This window comes from Harpegnathos saltator, unplaced genomic scaffold, assembly GCF_003227715.2.
Source record: "Harpegnathos saltator strain DR-91 unplaced genomic scaffold, Hsal_v8.6 scaffold758, whole genome shotgun sequence".
Lineage (NCBI taxonomy): Eukaryota > Metazoa > Arthropoda > Insecta > Hymenoptera > Formicidae > Harpegnathos > Harpegnathos saltator.
This window is the reverse complement of record NW_020230602.1, coordinates 559,171-577,580: the sequence shown is the minus strand read 5'-3', so window position 1 is coordinate 577,580 and position 18,410 is coordinate 559,171. Positions and strand designations below refer to the sequence as shown.

The following is an 18,410-nucleotide window of genomic DNA, read 5'->3' as shown; positions in this document are numbered from 1 at the left end:
AATTGTTTTGATTTCATTTATTATCAATATAACTTCATGTGTGACGAATTATTATTGACTTACCAAATTTGTCTATTTCCTATCTCTTCTCTAACTACATATATTCTTACTAACGTTATATTTATTTCTAATTTATTTATTAATATTAGTAGCCATTTGAGAACTCCTGGTGTTTCGAAAAATATTCGCGTATAGTAAAAAACATATGTTGCTACATAACGGAATAATGTTACATAATATGATTGTTGCGAAATTCGATAAACTCTTAAACTCTTAAACTCTTAAAAGAATATATATAAATTAATGAGCGATCGTAGCACAATGTAATGAAGTTGGAAAATCCATCGCAACCCAGTGCGCATGACAGTCTGTCGACAAAAAGTTGCTTAGGGATTACGTGGCATGATACGATAAAAATATACACGATGTGTGGCAGAGTAGTCGTGCACTAACGTGAATAAATATCAGTCATTGTAGACGATGAAAAAAATATGACGCTCCAAGCGGAATTTTACTTTCGGTCTGGAAATGTATCCATATATTAACATTTCGTGTGTTGTAATAAATCGCGCTGATGCAATTGTTTCGCAGGACTTTCATAAAAATATAAATGAATTGATATATTAATCTCGCCAAGTTGGAAACTTTCATCTTTAAGAAAAAAAGATGGTAAAGCATTGTAAAAGCAAAAGATTGTAAAGCAATTTCTGAATCTCTTGTTATTGGTTTATATTTATTTTACGTGTGATTCTTCCTCATAATTCTTCTTAAAGATTGAATTGATCTAATTCTATGATAAAATCATAATATAAATTCTTATCTACTTTATACTGTAGATTAAGTCACAATCATCGTTAAATATCAGAGATATGCGTTACTCAATATTTTTTAAGTTTGAGAAAAAAATATGTAAAGAAAAAAACAATATTAAACAATATTAAAAAAATGAAGTTTGAAAGTTTTATTAGAGTTTTATTAGAGACTAGCTTTGAATGAGAGATTTATAGTATTCCGGTCTAAATGAATACATTCTACTCGATCAAGGTCGAACAAATAAAAAGCGAAAATAACAAAATCAATATTTAACAATCCTATGAAGAGAAGAGTGACAGAGAGAGAGAGAGAGAGAGAGAGAGAGAGAGAGAAAGAGAGAGAGAGAGAGAGAGAGAGAGAGAGAGAGAGAGAGAGAGAGAGAGAGAGAGAGAGAGAGAGAGAGAGAGGAACGTAAAATGGGCCAATAAAATACAGAAAAAAGTAGTGACTCGTATAAATATAAGTTTATTTACATTGCAACAGATCCTTTTGTCAAATAAGCGACAAAGGTGATTACGAGTGTAGACTTGAACGTAGTTTGGGATTAAATGTTAATTAAAAATAATTAATTACAACATCCTAACCATGTGACGCCTTTCGCACGCCCTGCCGACTGAGTAGGTAATATACATTCGTGAATTCGTAGTAAAATTCTACGAGTAAGGCGTGCCACTGCGACATTATTGTGCCTTTGTTTTGCTTTATCTCATTACAGAGAAGTCGAATGTGGACGATAATGTATCCCTTTCGGTACGATTTCGCGCTCGATACGATCTCGATTTGTGTGACCGTGAACGTACGGTTTACTCGCTCGCGCGCGCGTTTGGTATTATCTCATATATAAATAACATATAATAGTCGTAGTAATAATATTAATAATAAAACGTGGAAAAGTCGCTGAGAGTCGCTGTAATTCGAGTCGCGAAGATACCGCACGGCCGTCGGAGAGAAGAGAGCGAGTTTCATTGTAATGTTCAGTTTATTTTCCTCTCATTCGCTCACTTACTCTCTGTCTCTCTCTTCCTCTCTCTCTCTCTCTCCTTTCTGTCTTTTTCTCTTTAGCACGACAAGATTCTCAAGATCGAGAGGAAGAAGCGTAAACGAAGAGCGATAGGAACGGTTTACGCGTTTTCGGCATGACGCCATATCTCGCTGGTGTTTGTGTGTATCTGTGTATACATGTGTTAACGTATATCTTTTCTGTTTTTGTTTTTAGAAAAAAAGTCGCGATGCATCTTATTATTCCCCCGTCGTCGTTATCGTCATCGTCATCCTCGTCGTCGTCATCGTCGTCACTCTACGCTCCTTCACACGCAAGCGATATAAAAAGTTGAGCATCGTGTTTCCCTTTTGCGTCCTATTATAAATACACGTCGAGAAGAGGATCATTGACGAAGGTAATTCGATTCGCGTTTCGCGCGGCAGCGATTTAGAAAGCCATGTGCAAACGTCGCGAAGACCGTTCGCGCGCGGTTCCGTCGCAGCGCGAACGACTCTCGCTTGTGCGAAATGCAGGCCTCGCTAAAAGGTTACGACCGTGCAGAAAGCGAGTTTAGCGTGTGAAGCGCATTTTAAAACTTGAGAAGCGTTTCCCCCACTCTCTCTCTCTCTCTCCTCTCTTTCTCTCTCTCTCTCTCTCGCTCCTTCCTACTTTAGACATTGATAAGAGATCCAGAAAAATATTTGTCAAACCCGAAATATTTACTGACACCTAGCTGTCAGACATCTCGATACGAGTTTTATATGTTTCTTTTTTCTCTTTTACGTTCAGCTATTATACCTAGAAAAATCAAACCGCTCTTTCGCGACTTCAACCGTTTCGCACGCTAAATCGACCTCTCGTACAGCCTTCGACGCATACAAACCGCAACTCGCGGCAACTCGAGTATTAAAGAACATGCTTCTCCATATTTCATTTCTTTCTTTTTTGGTTTACAGCGTTGTCTTTGAGAACACCGTATACGTGTGTGCGTGTGTACCGTATACGCGCGACTCGCTCTGTGCGCAACCGTCGTCGCCGAATACGACGTACCTCGCTACTACGTGATGCACGCGATCGCACCACGGGCGTACCGTGTCGCGTATGGCACCAACAACAAGGAATAAGGCTTAACGGTAGCGGTGGGTTATGGCGGCGGAGGTCTCCTCTGAGGTTCGGGAGTGTAGCGCAGACGGGCTCGCACGTGCTGCGGACTACCGGGCACGGAATTGCTCTCCGACAGTCTCCTGGGTGGCGGCTGAGGTGGAGAAGACGAGACGTATCTTAAAGTAAACAGTGTTAACATCGCATATACGTCACACTTCTCTAGACAATGAGCGCGCGACCAATGAGCGCATACCTTCGCGGACAGGAAGGAGACGCTTGTTCTACTAAATTCCTTCTAAGGGCGAGCGGCGACTCGCCGCGGCTCAATCTCGGCGGTGGCTCCGGCGAAGGAGCGCGTTCACTGCCGAGCCTGAGACGTACGTAAGACGCGAAGCGCTTCTTCGCAGACTCCTTGGAGCCGGTACCCTGTTGCTGAGGCGGCATCGTCGCTGACGACGGCGGAGACTCTTGCTTGAGTTGATGCGCGAAGCGGGAGATCAGCAATTGCGGACTAGTGGAGCCGTGGGATCCCTGTGGAGGCGGCTCCGAAGGAAACCTGCAGGCAGAGGGAAAATCACGAGGACGATTAAAGGACGGCGGTGAAAGGACACGAAATGACGATGGCAATTGTTACCTCTTGCGGCTGATCATCGGGCTACCGTAGATGTCCTGCGTCTGCAGAGGATGAGTTTGAGGTGCGGGTGGCGGCGGTTGCGCCAGTCGTTGCTGCAGAAACGGTGAATAACGGCCGCTTTCGCACGATGGTGCTGGCGGTTGGATCACGCCAGGTGGATCAACGTTCTCTCGCCGCCAGGGAGAGTAATCCCTGGCGAAGGGACTCAATGATCTCGACATACCCTGCCATCGATCCTTGCTCGTGTCACGCTCGTCGTAGCGACTGCGATAGGGGGAGTAGGATCGGCCATTTCCGTCCATTAAATTGGTGTCCTGCTGTCTATATGGGGAAAACGGTCTCGCCGTCTCCTGTCTATTTTGACCATTCGTCGAGCAACGATTGCCGGAATAATCCCGAGTAGACTGTTCCAGTTGCCGGTAGGGCGAGAACGGTCGCGGTGGCTGTCCTTCCGAGTCTGCGACCGCGTCGTCCTTGGTCGTCGGCGGCGAGAACGGCCGAGCGAGCTCCTTGCGACGCAACGCGTACGGACTGTAAGACACATAGTTGGCGGCGCCGTTTTCGCTGTTGGAACGCTGGTGGAACGGCAGAATACCGCCAGAGTCCGACGACGGCTCTTTGGCCGTCACACTGGTGTTATTGCTTCTTAAGAAGGCCGGTATGTCAGACTGCGCCCGGAAGTGAGCCGTCTGCTTCAAGGACACATGACCCGAGACCCGCTGTTGCCCTCCCGACAACCTGAAACTAAATAGCGCTACGGATGAGATCTGTCCGAGGCGTTGAGCAAATGAATGTACACCGCGGCCTCTTTCCCTTGCCCCCAGCGCAAAAGTGCCATCCGGCTCTTTTTCGGTATACGTATGTAATAGATTTGTCGCACAGTCAGCCCACTGATACCGCGATGACTCTGTAAAAAACCTCAGCTTACACCTAGGAGTTAATGGAAGTTAGAGCGGAGCGTTAATCGTTACTGTACATGCAATCGCAGAGGACAGAGGAAGTTCTTATAAGTATACGCTACGCTCTCCAAACTACGCTGAAGTTTCAGACAACATAAGTTGAAGCGAGATCAAGATTCTACATTCGGGATACACGCGATACTCTTCGTCGCGATCGAATTCATCTCATTGTCGCGATCTCGCCTCAATTTGTGGCACTTGAGAAATTCGCAGAGTCAGCGAAATCAATGGGGGTAAAGAAAAAAAAAATAAAAAGAGAAAAATAGAAGAATAAAGAGAAATGACATGTGCACAGGAGAAAAACAATGCGTGCAATGAACCAGTCGGCGAATCGTCTAGACTAATAAGGCAAATTGACGGAGAGAAAGAGAAAGAAAGAAATATTGAAATAAATAAAAAAACAATGCTTACCGTGAGTGGGGGTTGAAGGGTGGGATGTGTAACAGGCGCGTGCACAAACCAAACAACTCGAAATGAAAATCGGGTAGATTTTTGGATACTCTGAGAACGGGAGTAATCTTTTTTGTTTCCTCGTTTTTTTCTTTTTTTTTTCTTTTTTTCGTTTAAAGTCTCTTTCGGGATTATTCGGGCGGTTTGTCCGGGAGGGAACAGAGGGAACGGGACTGAAACGGGAGAAGGGAGGATGCTACGCCGCGCTGCCTCCCTCAAGCTCAACGCTGCAACACAATTTAACACGCACGCAAACTTTTAATCGAAATAATAAGGAGACGTTTGTAACATGTCGGTTTTTTGGCAAAGTAATATTAGATAAGTATGTACCAGATGTGTCCCGGGAATATTGCGTTTTTCATCGCAATAGCGAATTCACCGACGAGACCGCGAGAGTCGATATATCATCAAATTAACGCGACTTCGCCGATCGAAGAGGCCGAAGGAAAGTACGCGATAATGCCGGGACACCTCGTATAAAATAAGCGTATAAAATAAGCGCGTAAAATCAAAATCAAAATTTTCAACACGAAAGAGAATCTCGCAAAACGTATCGCTCAATTTTGGAGCCGCCTTGATACCTACCCATTATCGGACACTGTGGAAGTGTTAAAACTTACAAAATATGTTGGTGAAATGTGATTATTACCTGGTTATTGTTGAAAAACAAAAAAAAAGAGAAAAAGATAACCAAACCAAATCAGTATCTATATTAGTCGGGAGTTTCATGCCGTATTTTTAAATTCCGACCTTGCTGTCACGCTTGTCTCAATGTCAGCGATGTATATTATGCCATTTTCTTCATGTTACTTAATCCTGTTATATCACTCTCCTAGACAATGACGGAACGGTCGTTACTGGAGGCTCACCTTGGTTCTAACTGTCGCATGACCCTGCCAAACCATTGGCAACCGGAGTTCGGCGAGGCGGAATTCGTCTCGCCGTCCTGCGGAACGTCGTACTTGCGAATGAACGGATGTTCCATGAGCTTGTGGTACTTTGGCCGATGCTTGTAGTTCTTCGTGAGACAGCAGGTAACGAAGTTTCTGAATTCCTTGGAGAAGAGTGCGTCTTGCGGTAGAGACGGAGGATCGTCTTGTACTACCCTGCTTAGTACCTGTTACGAGGAGAACGATGAGGATAAAGGACATTAGTGTATGGACACAACTTGTGTATAGACACAAGAAAATAACAGACGTCCGCCAGAAATTTACCTCAAAGTCAGTCTTGCAGTCTCGGTAAGGAAATACTCCTGTAGCTAGTTCCACCAGAGTAATGCCCAGACTCCATACATCCGCCCTTATGTCGTAATCTGGCTTGGTTGGATCAGGTGGATCTATCCTCTCAGGCTGCCACGGAAGCATAATCATTCATTTCAATTTTTCAAAAAATGTCTAATGTTCTCCACAACATTATGAGACGGTTACTCACAGCCATGTACGCCGCGCAGCCCGCGCTTCTTGTTTTCGCCTTGCTGTCGACCAATCTGCCGGATATGCCGAAATCGCAAAGCTTTACTCCGCCCGATTCATCCAGCAATATATTACTAGGCTTCACATCCCTATGGATTACACCATGCTTCTCTTTCAGGTACGACAACGCCTTTACTGTCTGAAAAGAAAAAGAGTGTCGTATCCTGATATCCTGCTTGCAATTTCAAAATTATTTCGTAATCATACGAAATGTTTGATCTCAAATTTTAAAGCAAAAAACTGATATAAGAAAAATATCCCGAAATTATTGTATAATCAATCGTCTTCTTGATATAAATTTCCTTTTATACAATTTTTATACGATTTCTCACTTTCAAAAAAATTCAAAAAGCATTTTCGGAGCTTGAGATGAATTGCCTTACACAATTAAACACCCTTCTACAATATTATTATAAGAATAATCGACTGTGGTTGGTCTATTTCTTATTGCTTACGCTTACAGCTTTATTCTTGCAGCCATTGTAGAACAGCTAAAAGAAGAACTTACTGCTACTGTAACTTTGCCTAAAAAATCCTCCGGTATCGCCTGCCTGCTGCGCTTTAGCAACTTGTCCAGGCATGTCGCCATCAGTTCCATGCAGATCCACACGTCGGACTCCGTGATGAAACAACCAAGACACTGTACAATATATGGACAATCATGTGACTTGAGCACAACATCAAGGTCCATGATTATCCTCTTGTTTTCTTCCGCATTGCCGGAACGTCGCATCTGCTTCACAGCAATCACCACACCGCTCGGTTTGTGCCTCATTTTGACGACGTGGCCGCATGTGCCATTGCCAAGCTCGCCTAAGTGCTCCAAATCCTTCATTTCTGTTTGGTACCTTTGACCATTGATATTCAAGATGCCATTCATCTTCATGATCTCTTGCAGTTTCGACTCGAACTCAATGTCATGTTTCTTTGGCGGTACCATCTGCGATACTGGCAGATCTAGCTGTCTTCTTGGCCGTGTTGGAGTACCCATGTCTCCAACTATGAGAAAAAGTAATATTTTCATATATCTACTCATCAATAGCTTTCTTTTCACTAGCTTATTATCTCCTAATAACTGTAATTGAGCCTAAAAATTATAAAAACAAATTAGAAAAGTAATAATTATCTAAATCACAAAAGGTTTATATTTTAATATTTTAAAGTAATATTGAAAGTAATTTGAAAAATAGATTGAAAAATATTATCTAATAAAATATTACTCTCAATTATTTTAGCTTCAAAGATCTGTACATATATATATGTGGTAAAAATATGAGTGTAATATTTCTGAACTTAATATAACAAGAAATCACTCATATTTTAATGGATATTTTCTTTGTCCGATATTAACATTTATCACAGTATAAATATTCAGTTTAATTAATTAAGTACAGCAGTAACAAAATCTTTAACATTCACAGTAACAAGTATCTCATGTAGTTTGGCATAAACAAGCAAACAGAGAGATGATATTATACCAAAGCTGATAAACAAACAACCGACAAAATTAACTGATAAGCAAACAAGCTAGAAATTTCATTTTATCATCCTGCAAGAATCGAAACTGCATATTCCATGGATCGTCAGTTCATGGAAAGGGATGAGATCAACAGTGGAAGTCGCGGATGATCAACATAACCTAAACGACATGAACGAATGGTCGAGCACGATCGTGCGCGACGACGCAGCTGTCGCCAGGATATCGATCGACGAAAGGAGCGATCCAGTGACGTTCGTGGGATTTTTCGTCCGCGATGCTTACGTTGTCGGGGTCTTCGGACCGCAGGACTAGACGCGGGGCCCGTCGACGACGACGACGACGACGATTGCAAGCCCGCGGTCGGACCAACCTCACCGCCCTGTTTGTCTCTGTCTCGCGACTCGTTCTCCGCCCGCAGACGCTGCTGCAGGTCCAAAATTTTGTTCTCCAGGGTGCTCGACATCGCGCGGCTTCTCGCACAGCTGCACGCTACTCGTCGCACCACGCTAACACAGGCTCACCGGGACCGCACCACCGCCGCGCACCAGGTATTTGACAATTTTCGCATCACTCTCCGCTGCCCCTTTTTGGCAGCGAGCGCTGCGCCGCCGGTTCGCACGCGTTCGCAGGCTTGCCAATGGCCGGAAAACATCCGCGTTCCCACGTTTGAACGACTATTTCAAGCAGAGAGGAAGCTGAGAGCGGCCAACACGGCGTTTTCGGCGACACCGATTTTTCGCACTGGAAATGGGCACCATCTGCATCCATTTTGAGAGGAGAACTACGATGCTACATCCACTTTTAGGTCTTGGTGGTAAAATCTGCATGTGGTGGAAGTCCGTGCTACATCCACTTTCAGACGATCTATGTCCGTGCTGCAACCATAGTTACTATCTCTATGCCAGGCAATAGGCCTGTTCGTTTTGTCTGCACTGCTGAACTGGTGCAACAAGTTGAAGTGAGAAAACCCACACGTAAAGGCCATCACACGTAGAAAAATTTTAACCGTAACCGTAAGGTTGTAAGAAAACTGACCAATCACAGTCGATTATTATAATGTCACAAGAGAATGGATCGACTGTGATTGGTCAGTTTTCTTACAACCTTACGGTTACGGTTAAAATTTTTCTACGTGTAATGACCTTAAGTTGCAAATACGTTTTGTATCGCATGCTGTGCGTGCCCAATTACGCGTAAGTTTTAATAACCGTGCGTGCAGCTTACGCACTTTTAACTTACGCGTAGGTTTAATTGTTCATAAAATCTTGGCGCGGCTGCACCAAAAACTATATCGAACTAAAACTTGTTTAATACATATATGACAGCATTTTTATTATAATATATTCTATAATGAAGGTTTATAATTTATTTATTATAATACTATATAAACTTAAATAAAACATTATACCGTATATGTATAAAAAGAATTTACAAGGACATTTTATTATAATAAAAATGCTGTCATATATGTATTAAACGAGTTTTAGTTATGTTATGTTAGGTTTCTCAGTTGGCACTACTGTCCTAATATATCATTTCTTATGTACAGTAGAAAAGTGTTGCAGAGTTTTATTATAGTTATAAGTTTTACTTGTCAAAAAACTTATGTACACATATATACAATAAAAAAATAATTTGAGTTTGATACTTCTAAAAATAACACAATACGTGTTACGCTTGTACTTGGCGCCTTTTTTTACCTTTTTGTTTAAAAAGGAAAGGTTTTATATAATATTAAATATATGTACGTTTCACGTATAACGTAATTGACTTGGAGTATTCTGTGTCCACGCGTGTTATTCATAGCGACGCATTCATACTTTCCCTGATCTGTTACATCGGATTCGATAATCTGCAAGGCACCTGAAACACAGAATGTGATATTCTCGAACAGCGTTCTTCTCAGGATTTTCTTGTCCAAAGAAAGATCAATGATGCGATCGCAGATCTCGTGTGTCATGTCAATAGAGACAGTTTGAATTCGGCGTAATATGATTCCTGGAACAGACGTAAACAAGTATTGTGAAGTTTGAAGCGAGTCTCTCACAGGCATGCTTTGAAAACACGAATTGTTTTCATTTTCAGCTAACGGACGACGCAGGCATCAACACTGATCGGCAAGGTCAGCGACTGGTAGGGGGTAACCGTGCCTTCCCGATTGTTTGTTTCGTACGCTTATATATGACTCCGTGATTGCGGAAAGGACATTGCGCCTCGGGCCGGCGAACGACGCGCATACCGCGACGCAGAGTAATCGGTTAATACGCGTTTCTTTGTCCCCGAATCTTACTTGCGCGAGTGTTAGAGCTAGAGTCAGTGTCGTCGCCAGTGCTACGATGGAGTATCCGGGGGTGCTGCGACGGAGTAACCAGAAGGAGGACGTCGGATCGAGAAGTCAGGATGCAGAGAAGACTTGGAACGCGCTGAGAGACATGGACAGCGATACATCATATATGGTATTCGAGGTACCTCGAGTTATTATTATTACGCAACATTTTTCTGATTTTAACGGACCTTACTCGAAGTAAGGACATACCCGAGTCGAAATTAGATCAGCATTCATAGTTTATCATCTGAAAAATAGCTTGAAATTTGATTATTCGTTAAACTAATTTCACGTAACATGAGTTCTACTTTTCTTTTCTCATAAAATATGAATATCTATTCAAGCAAGGTTGCTAAGGCAAGCTAAGGTTTATGAATACAAATTTGTAATTATGTTCTCAATGAAAAATTGCACATAATTTAAAAAACTATGAATAATGATCTTAGAATCTGATACATATTTTACAAGTGTTGATTTTTATTCGTCTAATAATGCTCAGATTGCTGTTTCCCTTTAGAATCTGCTAGAATGTCCGTTTCTCATTCTTGTTTATCTTTCTTATTGTACCGAATCGGAATTAAAATCTCTATTAGTGAAACAGCATTATTAGACATAACCGTTGTCTTTTTGCAGCTTCAGCTCTTTTGAGAGCTACAATTCTCATCATTCTCATTAGAAAAAAGAAAAGAAAAAAAGAGAAGAAAAAAGGAAAAAAGAATTTTAAGAATGATGAGAATAAAAAGTCTTTTTCATCTCCCATTTCCTCTAATTCTTATATGATTATTTAATCCTTATATATTTATCTCACGCGCAGTTCTAACAAAGACAGTTCTATTTACGTGTTTATCTTTGTTCTCTTTCTTGCGCTGTTAAGCAAATATATAATCAATATCAACAAAAATTGCTCATTTAAATTAAGAATATAAGGATTAAGTACATATACATTATCGAGATAAACGAGTATTAAATAACTGCGGAATACGTCGCTGTTGAAGACTCATCATGGGCGAGACTGCGAGAGTAGCCAGATGTAACGTTCAGGTAAGACAAAGCTTGTTCACTATTGCGCATCTAGATATTCTGCATTGATTTTTCAAATTGGATGCAATTTGCAGGATCAATGTAGAATTAATATTTCGACTCGGGAAAGACTTGGGAATGAGAACGAATTGTCATTGCACTTGGACAATCTTCTGATACTGATTTACGGTATTAATCGATATTCGATTTTCGGTACTGATTTACTCTTTCATTTCTCTATAAGAAAACAGAAAATTAATACGAATCGTTCATTTATCCGCGTTAATTTGATGGAAAAATTACGTATTGATCGGTCTTTGGTTTTCGGTACTGATTTATTTTCTCATTTCTTTATAAGAAAAGAAAAATTGATACGGATCGTCCGTTTAACAGAGTTAATTTGTTAAATAAATTAAAGGGGTAAGTACCTGAAAAATAAGAACAAATTGTCATTGCACTTAGACAATTCTCTGACACTGATTTACAGTATTAATCGATATTCGATTTTCGGTACTGATTTACTCTTTCATTTCTCTATAAGAAAACAGAAAATTAATACGAATCGTTCATTTATCCGCGTTAATTTGATGGAAAAATTACGTATTGATCGGTCTTCGGTTTTCGGTACTGATTTATTCTCTCATTTCATTATAAGAAAAGAAAAATTGATACGGATCGCTCGTTTAACAGAGTTAATTTGTTGAATAAGTTTGGAGGGGTAAGTACCTGAAAAATAAGAACAAATTGTCATTGCACATGGACAATTCTCTGACACTGATTTACGGTATTAATCGGTATTCGATTTTCGGTACTGATTTACTCTTTCATTTCTCTATAAGAAAACAGAAAATTAATACGAATCGTTCATTTATACGCGTTAATTTGATGGAAAAATTACGTATTGATCGGTCTTTGGTTTTCGGTACTGATTTATTTTCTCATTTCTTTATAAGAGAAGAAAAATTGATACGGATCGTCCGTTTAACAGAGTTAATTTGTTAAGTAAATTAGAGGGGTAAGTACCTAAAAAATAAGAACAAATTGTCATTGCACTTGGACAATTCTCTGACACTGATTTACGATATTAATCGATATTCGATTTTCGGTACTGATTTACTCTTTCATTTCTCTATAAAAAAACAGAAAATTAATACTAATCGTTCATTTATCCGCGTTAGTTTGATGGAAAAATTACGTATTGATCGGTCTTTGGTTTTCGGTACTGATTTATTCTCTCATTTCTTTATAAGAAAAGAAAAATTGATACGGATCGTTCGTTTAATAGAGTTAATTTGTTAAGTAAATTAAAGGGGTAAGTACCTGAAAAATAAGAACAAATTGTCATTGCACTTGGACAATTCTCTGACACTTATTTACGGTATTAATCGATATTCGATTTTCGGTACTGATTTACTCTTTCATTCTGTATAAGAAAACAGAAAATTAATACGAGTCGTTCATTTATCCGCGTTTGTTTGATGGAAAAATTACGTATTGATCGGTCTTTGGTTTTCGGTACTGATTTATTCTCTCATTTCTTTATAAGAAAAGAAAAATTGATACGGATCGTTCGTTTAACAGAGTTAATTTGTTAAGTAAATTAAAGGGGTAAGTACCTGAAAAATAAGAACAAATTGTCATTGCACTTGGACAATTTTCTGATACTGATTTACGATATTAATCGATATTCGATTTTCGATATACTGATTTACTCTTTCATTTCTCTATAAGAAAACAGAAATTTAATACGAATCGTTCATTTATCCGCGTTAGTTTGATGGAAAAATTACATATTGATCGGTCTTCGGTTTTCGGTACTGATTTATTCTCTCATATCTTTATAAGAGAAGAAAAATTGATACGGATCGTCCGTTTAATAGAGTTAATTTGTTAAGTAAATTAAAGGGGTAAGTACCTGAAAAATAAGAACAAATTGTCATTGCACTTGGACAATTTTCTGGCACTGATTTACGGTATTAATCGATATTCGATTTTCGGTACTGATTTACTCTTTCATTTCTCTATAAGAAAACAGAAAATTAATACGAATCGTTCATTTATCCGCGTTAATTTGATGGAAAAATTACGTATTGATCGGTCTTCGGTTTCCGGTACTGATTTATTCTCTCATTTCTTTATAAGAAAAGAAAAATTGATACGGATCGTTCGTTTAACAGAGTTAATTTGTTAAGTAAATTAAAGGGGTAAGTACCTGAAAAATAAGAACAAATTGTCATTGCACTTGGACAATTTTCTGATACTGATTTACGATATTAATCGATATTCGATTTTCGATATACTGATTTACTCTTTCATTTCTCTATAAGAAAACAGAAAATTAATACGAATCGTTCATTTATCCGCGTTAATTTGATGGAAAAATTACATATTGATCGGTCTTCGGTTTTCGGTACTGATTTATTCTCTCATATCTTTATAAGAGAAGAAAAATTGATACGGATCGTCCGTTTAATAGAGTTAATTTGTTAAGTAAATTAAAGGGGTAAGTACCTGAAAAATAAGAACAAATTGTCATTGCACTTGGACAATTTTCTGGCACTGATTTACGGTATTAATCGATATTCGATTTTCGGTACTGATTTACTCTTTCATTTCTCTATAAGAAAACAGAAAATTAATACGAATCGTTCATTTATCCGCGTTAATTTGGTGGAAAAATTACGTATTGATCGGTCTTCGGTTTTCGGTACTGATTTATTCTCTCATTTCTTTATAAGAAAAGAAAAATTGATACGGATCGTTCGTTTAACAGAGTTAATTTGTTAAGTAAATTAAAGGGGTAAGTACCTGAAAAATAAGAACAAATTGTCATTGCACTTGGACAATTTTCTGATACTGATTTACGATATTAATCGATATTCGATTTTCGATATACTGATTTACTCTTTCATTTCTCTATAAGAAAACAGAAAATTAATACGAATCGTTCATTTATCCGCGTTAGTTTGATGGAAAAATTACATATTGATCGGTCTTCGGTTTTCGGTACTGATTTATTCTCTCATATCTTTATAAGAGAAGAAAAATTGATACGGATCGTCCGTTTAATAGAGTTAATTTGTTAAGTAAATTAAAGGGGTAAGTACCTGAAAAATAAGAACAAATTGTCATTGCACTTGGACAATTCTCTGACACTTATTTACGGTATTAATCGATATTCGATTTTCGGTACTGATTTACTCTTTCATTCTGTATAAGAAAACAGAAAATTAATACGAATCGTTCATTTATCCGCGTTTGTTTGATGGAAAAATTACGTATTGATCGGTCTTTGGTTTTCGGTACTGATTTATTCTCTCATTTCTTTATAAGAAAAGAAAAATTGATACGGATCGTTCGTTTAACAGAGTTAATTTGTTAAGTAAATTAAAGGGGTAAGTACCTGAAAAATAAGAACAAATTGTCATTGCGCTTGGACAATTTTCTGATACTGATTTACGATATTAATCGATATTCGATTTTCGATATACTGATTTACTCTTTCATTTCTCTATAAGAAAACAGAAATTTAATACGAATCGTTCATTTATCCGCGTTAGTTTGATGGAAAAATTACATATTGATCGGTCTTCGGTTTTCGGTACTGATTTATTCTCTCATATCTTTATAAGAGAAGAAAAATTGATACGGATCGTCCGTTTAATAGAGTTAATTTGTTAAGTAAATTAAAGGGGTAAGTACCTGAAAAATAAGAACAAATTGTCATTGCACTTGGACAATTTTCTGGCACTGATTTACGGTATTAATCGATATTCGATTTTCGGTACTGATTTACTCTTTCATTTCTCTATAAGAAAACAGAAAATTAATACGAATCGTTCATTTATCCGCGTTAATTTGGTGGAAAAATTACGTATTGATCGGTCTTCGGTTTTCGGTACTGATTTATTCTCTCATTTCTTTATAAGAAAAGAAAAATTGATACGGACCGTTCGTTTAACAGAGTTAATTTGTTAAGTAAATTAAAGGGGTAAGTACCTGAAAAATAAGAACAAATTGTCATTGCACTTGGACAATTTTCTGATACTGATTTACGGTATTAATCGATATTCGATTTTCGGTACTGATTTACTCTTTCATTTCTCTATAAGAAAACAGAAAATTAATACGAATCGTTCATTAATCCGCGTTAATTTGATGATAAAATTAGATATTGATCGGTGTTCGGTTTTCGGTACTGATTTATTCTCTCATTTCTTTATAAGAAAAGAAAAATTGATACGGATCGCTCGTTTAACAGAGTTAATTTGTTGAATAAGTTTGGAGGGGTATGTACCTGAAAAATAAGAACAAATTGCCATTGCACTTGAACAATTTTCTGACACTGATTTATGGTATTAATCAATATTCAATTTTCGATACTGTTTTACTCTTTTATTTCTGTATAAGAAAAGAAAAGATTGATACGAATCGTTCATATATCCGCGTTAATTTGATGAATAAATTAAATATTTATCGTGCACGGTTCGTTTGTTTATGGAATGGGGGGGAAAGGAAGAGGGATGGGGATAGGTGTTAGAAAACCTGTTGGGAGGGGGAGGGAGAGAGGGGATGAGAGAGGTGAAGGAGTGGAGGGGACGAGAGGGAGGACAAGGAGGATTAAAAGGATGAGAGAGAGAGAGAGAGAGAGCGAGGGAGAAAGTGTGAAGGAATGTAATGAATGGAAGAAAGCGAAAATCGCCGTTAGGATATAAGAATTATAGAAGTAACAGCGGCATAGAAATATAGATATATATATATGTATAAGAATAGATGATAAGCGAACAATTAATTATAAGAGATAAGCGAGCGAGTAGATGTAAGATATATGTAAAGTAGTTTTAAGGAGGGGCGGGGGATGGGAGTGTGTGTGTGTGTGTGTGTGTATGTATGTGTGTGTGTGTGTGTATGTGTGTGTGTGCGTGTGTGTGTGTGTGCGAGAGGATAGGGGCGAGCGTAATAGAAAGTAAGGAGAAATTGTATTCTAATTTGTAACCCCGCCAGGGAAATCCAAAAAGTAGACATACAATTAAATATTGATCGGTCTTCAATTTTCGGTACTGATTTATTCTTTCATTTATTTATAAGATAAGAAAAATTGATACTAATCATTCGTTCATTCAAGTTAATTTGAGTAAATTTGAGTAAATTTACTCAAATTAACTTAATTTACTCAAATTAAATTAATTGAGAGGAGTAAGTACTTAAAAAATAAGAACAAATTGTAATTGCACGTGGACAATTTTCTGACATTGATTTACGGTATTGATCGATATATTCGATTTTCGGTACTGATTTACTCTTTCATTTTCTATAAGAAGAGAAAAATTGATACGGACCGTTCGTTTAACCGAGTTAATTTGTTGAGTAAATTAGAGGGGTAAGTACCTGAAAAATGAAAACAAATTATCATTGCACTTGGACAATTTTCTTCACATTGATTTATGGTATTGATCAGTCTTCGGTTTTCGGTACTGATTTATTTTCTCATTTTTTTATAAGACAAAAAAAATTGATACGAATCGTTCCTTTATCCGAGATAATTGGTTGAATAAGATTAGAGGGGTAAGTACCTGAAAAATGAGGACAAATTGTCATTACACTTGGACAACTTTTGACACTGATTTATGATATTAATCGATATTCGGTTTTTTGTACCGATTTACTTTTTCATTTCTCAATAAGAAAAGAAATTCATACGATTCGTTCATTTATCCGCATTAATTAGATGAATAAACTAAATATTGATCGGTCTTCAATTTTCAGTACTGACTGATTTTCTAATTTTTTTATATGAGAATAAAAATTGATACGAATCGTTCTTTTATCCGACTTCATTTGTTGAGTAAATTAGTGGGGTAAGTACCTGTAATATATAATAAATATAGTCCTCTCAAAACTCTACATTTTCCCGTAAATTACGGGAACACTCTACTCCAAGTAGAAGCAGAGATATCAACGGAGAAAGGCTGGAAAATTTTAACCATCGATATCTCCTAAACGGTTAGAGATACAGGCCTGGGTCTGGCACCAAATTAAAGTCCTCTCAAAACCCTACATTTTAGACTACATGGACGACTCTCTACTCCCGGTAGAAGCGGAGATATCAACGGAGAAAGGTTGGAAAACTTTAATCTTCGATATCTCCTAAACGGTTAGAGATACAGGCCTCGGTCTGGCACCAAATTAAAGTCCTCTCAAAACCCTACATTTTCGACTACATGGACGACTCTCTACTCCCAGTAGAAGCGGAGATATCGACGGATGAAGGATGGATATCGACGGAGAAAGGTTGGAAAACTTTAATCTTCGATATCTCCTAAAAGGTTAGAGATACAGGCTTCGGACAGGTACCAAATTAAAGCCCTTTCAAAACCCTACATTTTGCACTACATGGACGACTCTCTACTCCCAGTAGAAGCGGAGATATCGACGGAGAAAGGTTGGAAAATTTTAACCTTCGATATCTCCTAAACGGTTAGAGATACAGGCGTCGGACAGGTACCAAATTAAAGCCCTTTCAAAACCCTACATTTTGGACTACATGGACGACTCTCTACTCCCAGTAGAAGCGGAGATATCGACGGATGAAGACTGGATATCGACGGAGAAAGGTTGGAAAACTTTAACCTTCGATATCTCCTAAACGGTTAGAGATACAGGCTTCGGACAGGTACCAAATTAAAGCCCTTTCAAAACCCTACATTTTGCACTACATGGACGACTCTCTACTCCCAGTAGAAGCTGAGATATCGACGGAGAAAGGTTGGAAAACTTTAACCTTCGATATCTCCTAAACGGTTAGAGATACAGGCTTCGGACAGGTTCCAAATTAAAGCCCTTTCAAAACCCTACATTTTGGACTACATGTACGACTCTCTACTCCCAGTAGAAGGGGAGATATCGACGGATGAAGACTGGATATCGACGGAGAAAGGTTGGAAAACTTTAACCTTCGATATCTCCTAAACGGTTAGAGATACAGGCTTCGGACAGGTACCAAATTAAAGCCCTTTCAAAACCCTACATTTTGCACTACATGGACGACTCTCTACTCCCAGTAGAAGCTGAGATATCGACGGAGAAAAGTTGGAAAACTTTAACCTTCGATATCTCCTAAACGGTTAGAGATACAGGCTTCGGACAGGTACCAAATTAAAGCCCTTTCAA

At 38.6% G+C, this 18,410-nt stretch overlaps 1 protein-coding gene across 2 annotated transcripts; it reads right to left on the bottom strand.

Moving 5' to 3' along the window:
• Positions 1-1,261: 1,261 nt before the first annotated feature.
• Positions 1,262-8,537, bottom strand: LOC105185444 (dual specificity mitogen-activated protein kinase kinase 7). 2 transcript variants are annotated; one of them, XM_025306163.1, is made up of 8 exons: positions 8,177-8,537; positions 6,923-7,413; positions 6,374-6,553; positions 6,157-6,291; positions 5,812-6,059; positions 3,534-4,277; positions 3,153-3,455; positions 1,262-3,050 (listed from the first exon to the last, which is right to left on the bottom strand). In XM_025306163.1, exons 1-8 carry the CDS (start codon positions 8,355-8,357, stop codon positions 2,726-2,728), a joined length of 2,607 nt encoding a protein of 868 aa, XP_025161948.1. In that variant the 5' UTR covers positions 8,358-8,537; the 3' UTR covers positions 1,262-2,725. The 2 variants fall into 2 exon arrangements, with proteins under 2 accessions (XP_025161948.1, XP_011143260.1); XM_011144958.3 differs by having other exon boundaries at positions 2,752-3,075; positions 8,177-8,534.
• Between the last annotated feature and the right edge of the window lie 9,873 nt (positions 8,538-18,410).

Excerpts from the sequence above, each read along its gene's own strand:
- LOC105185444 (XM_025306163.1), bottom strand. The coding sequence starts at position 8,357 with ATGTCGAGCACCCTGGAGAACAAAATTTTGGACCTGCAGCAGCGTCTG. Across the intron at positions 7,414-8,176 it reads GGTCCGAAGACCCCGACAAC|TTGGAGACATGGGTACTCCA; the intron begins GTAAGCATCGCG and ends TTTTTCTCATAG. Across the intron at positions 6,060-6,156 it reads ACTGCAAGACTGACTTTGAG|GTACTAAGCAGGGTAGTACA; the intron begins GTAAATTTCTGG and ends TCCTCGTAACAG.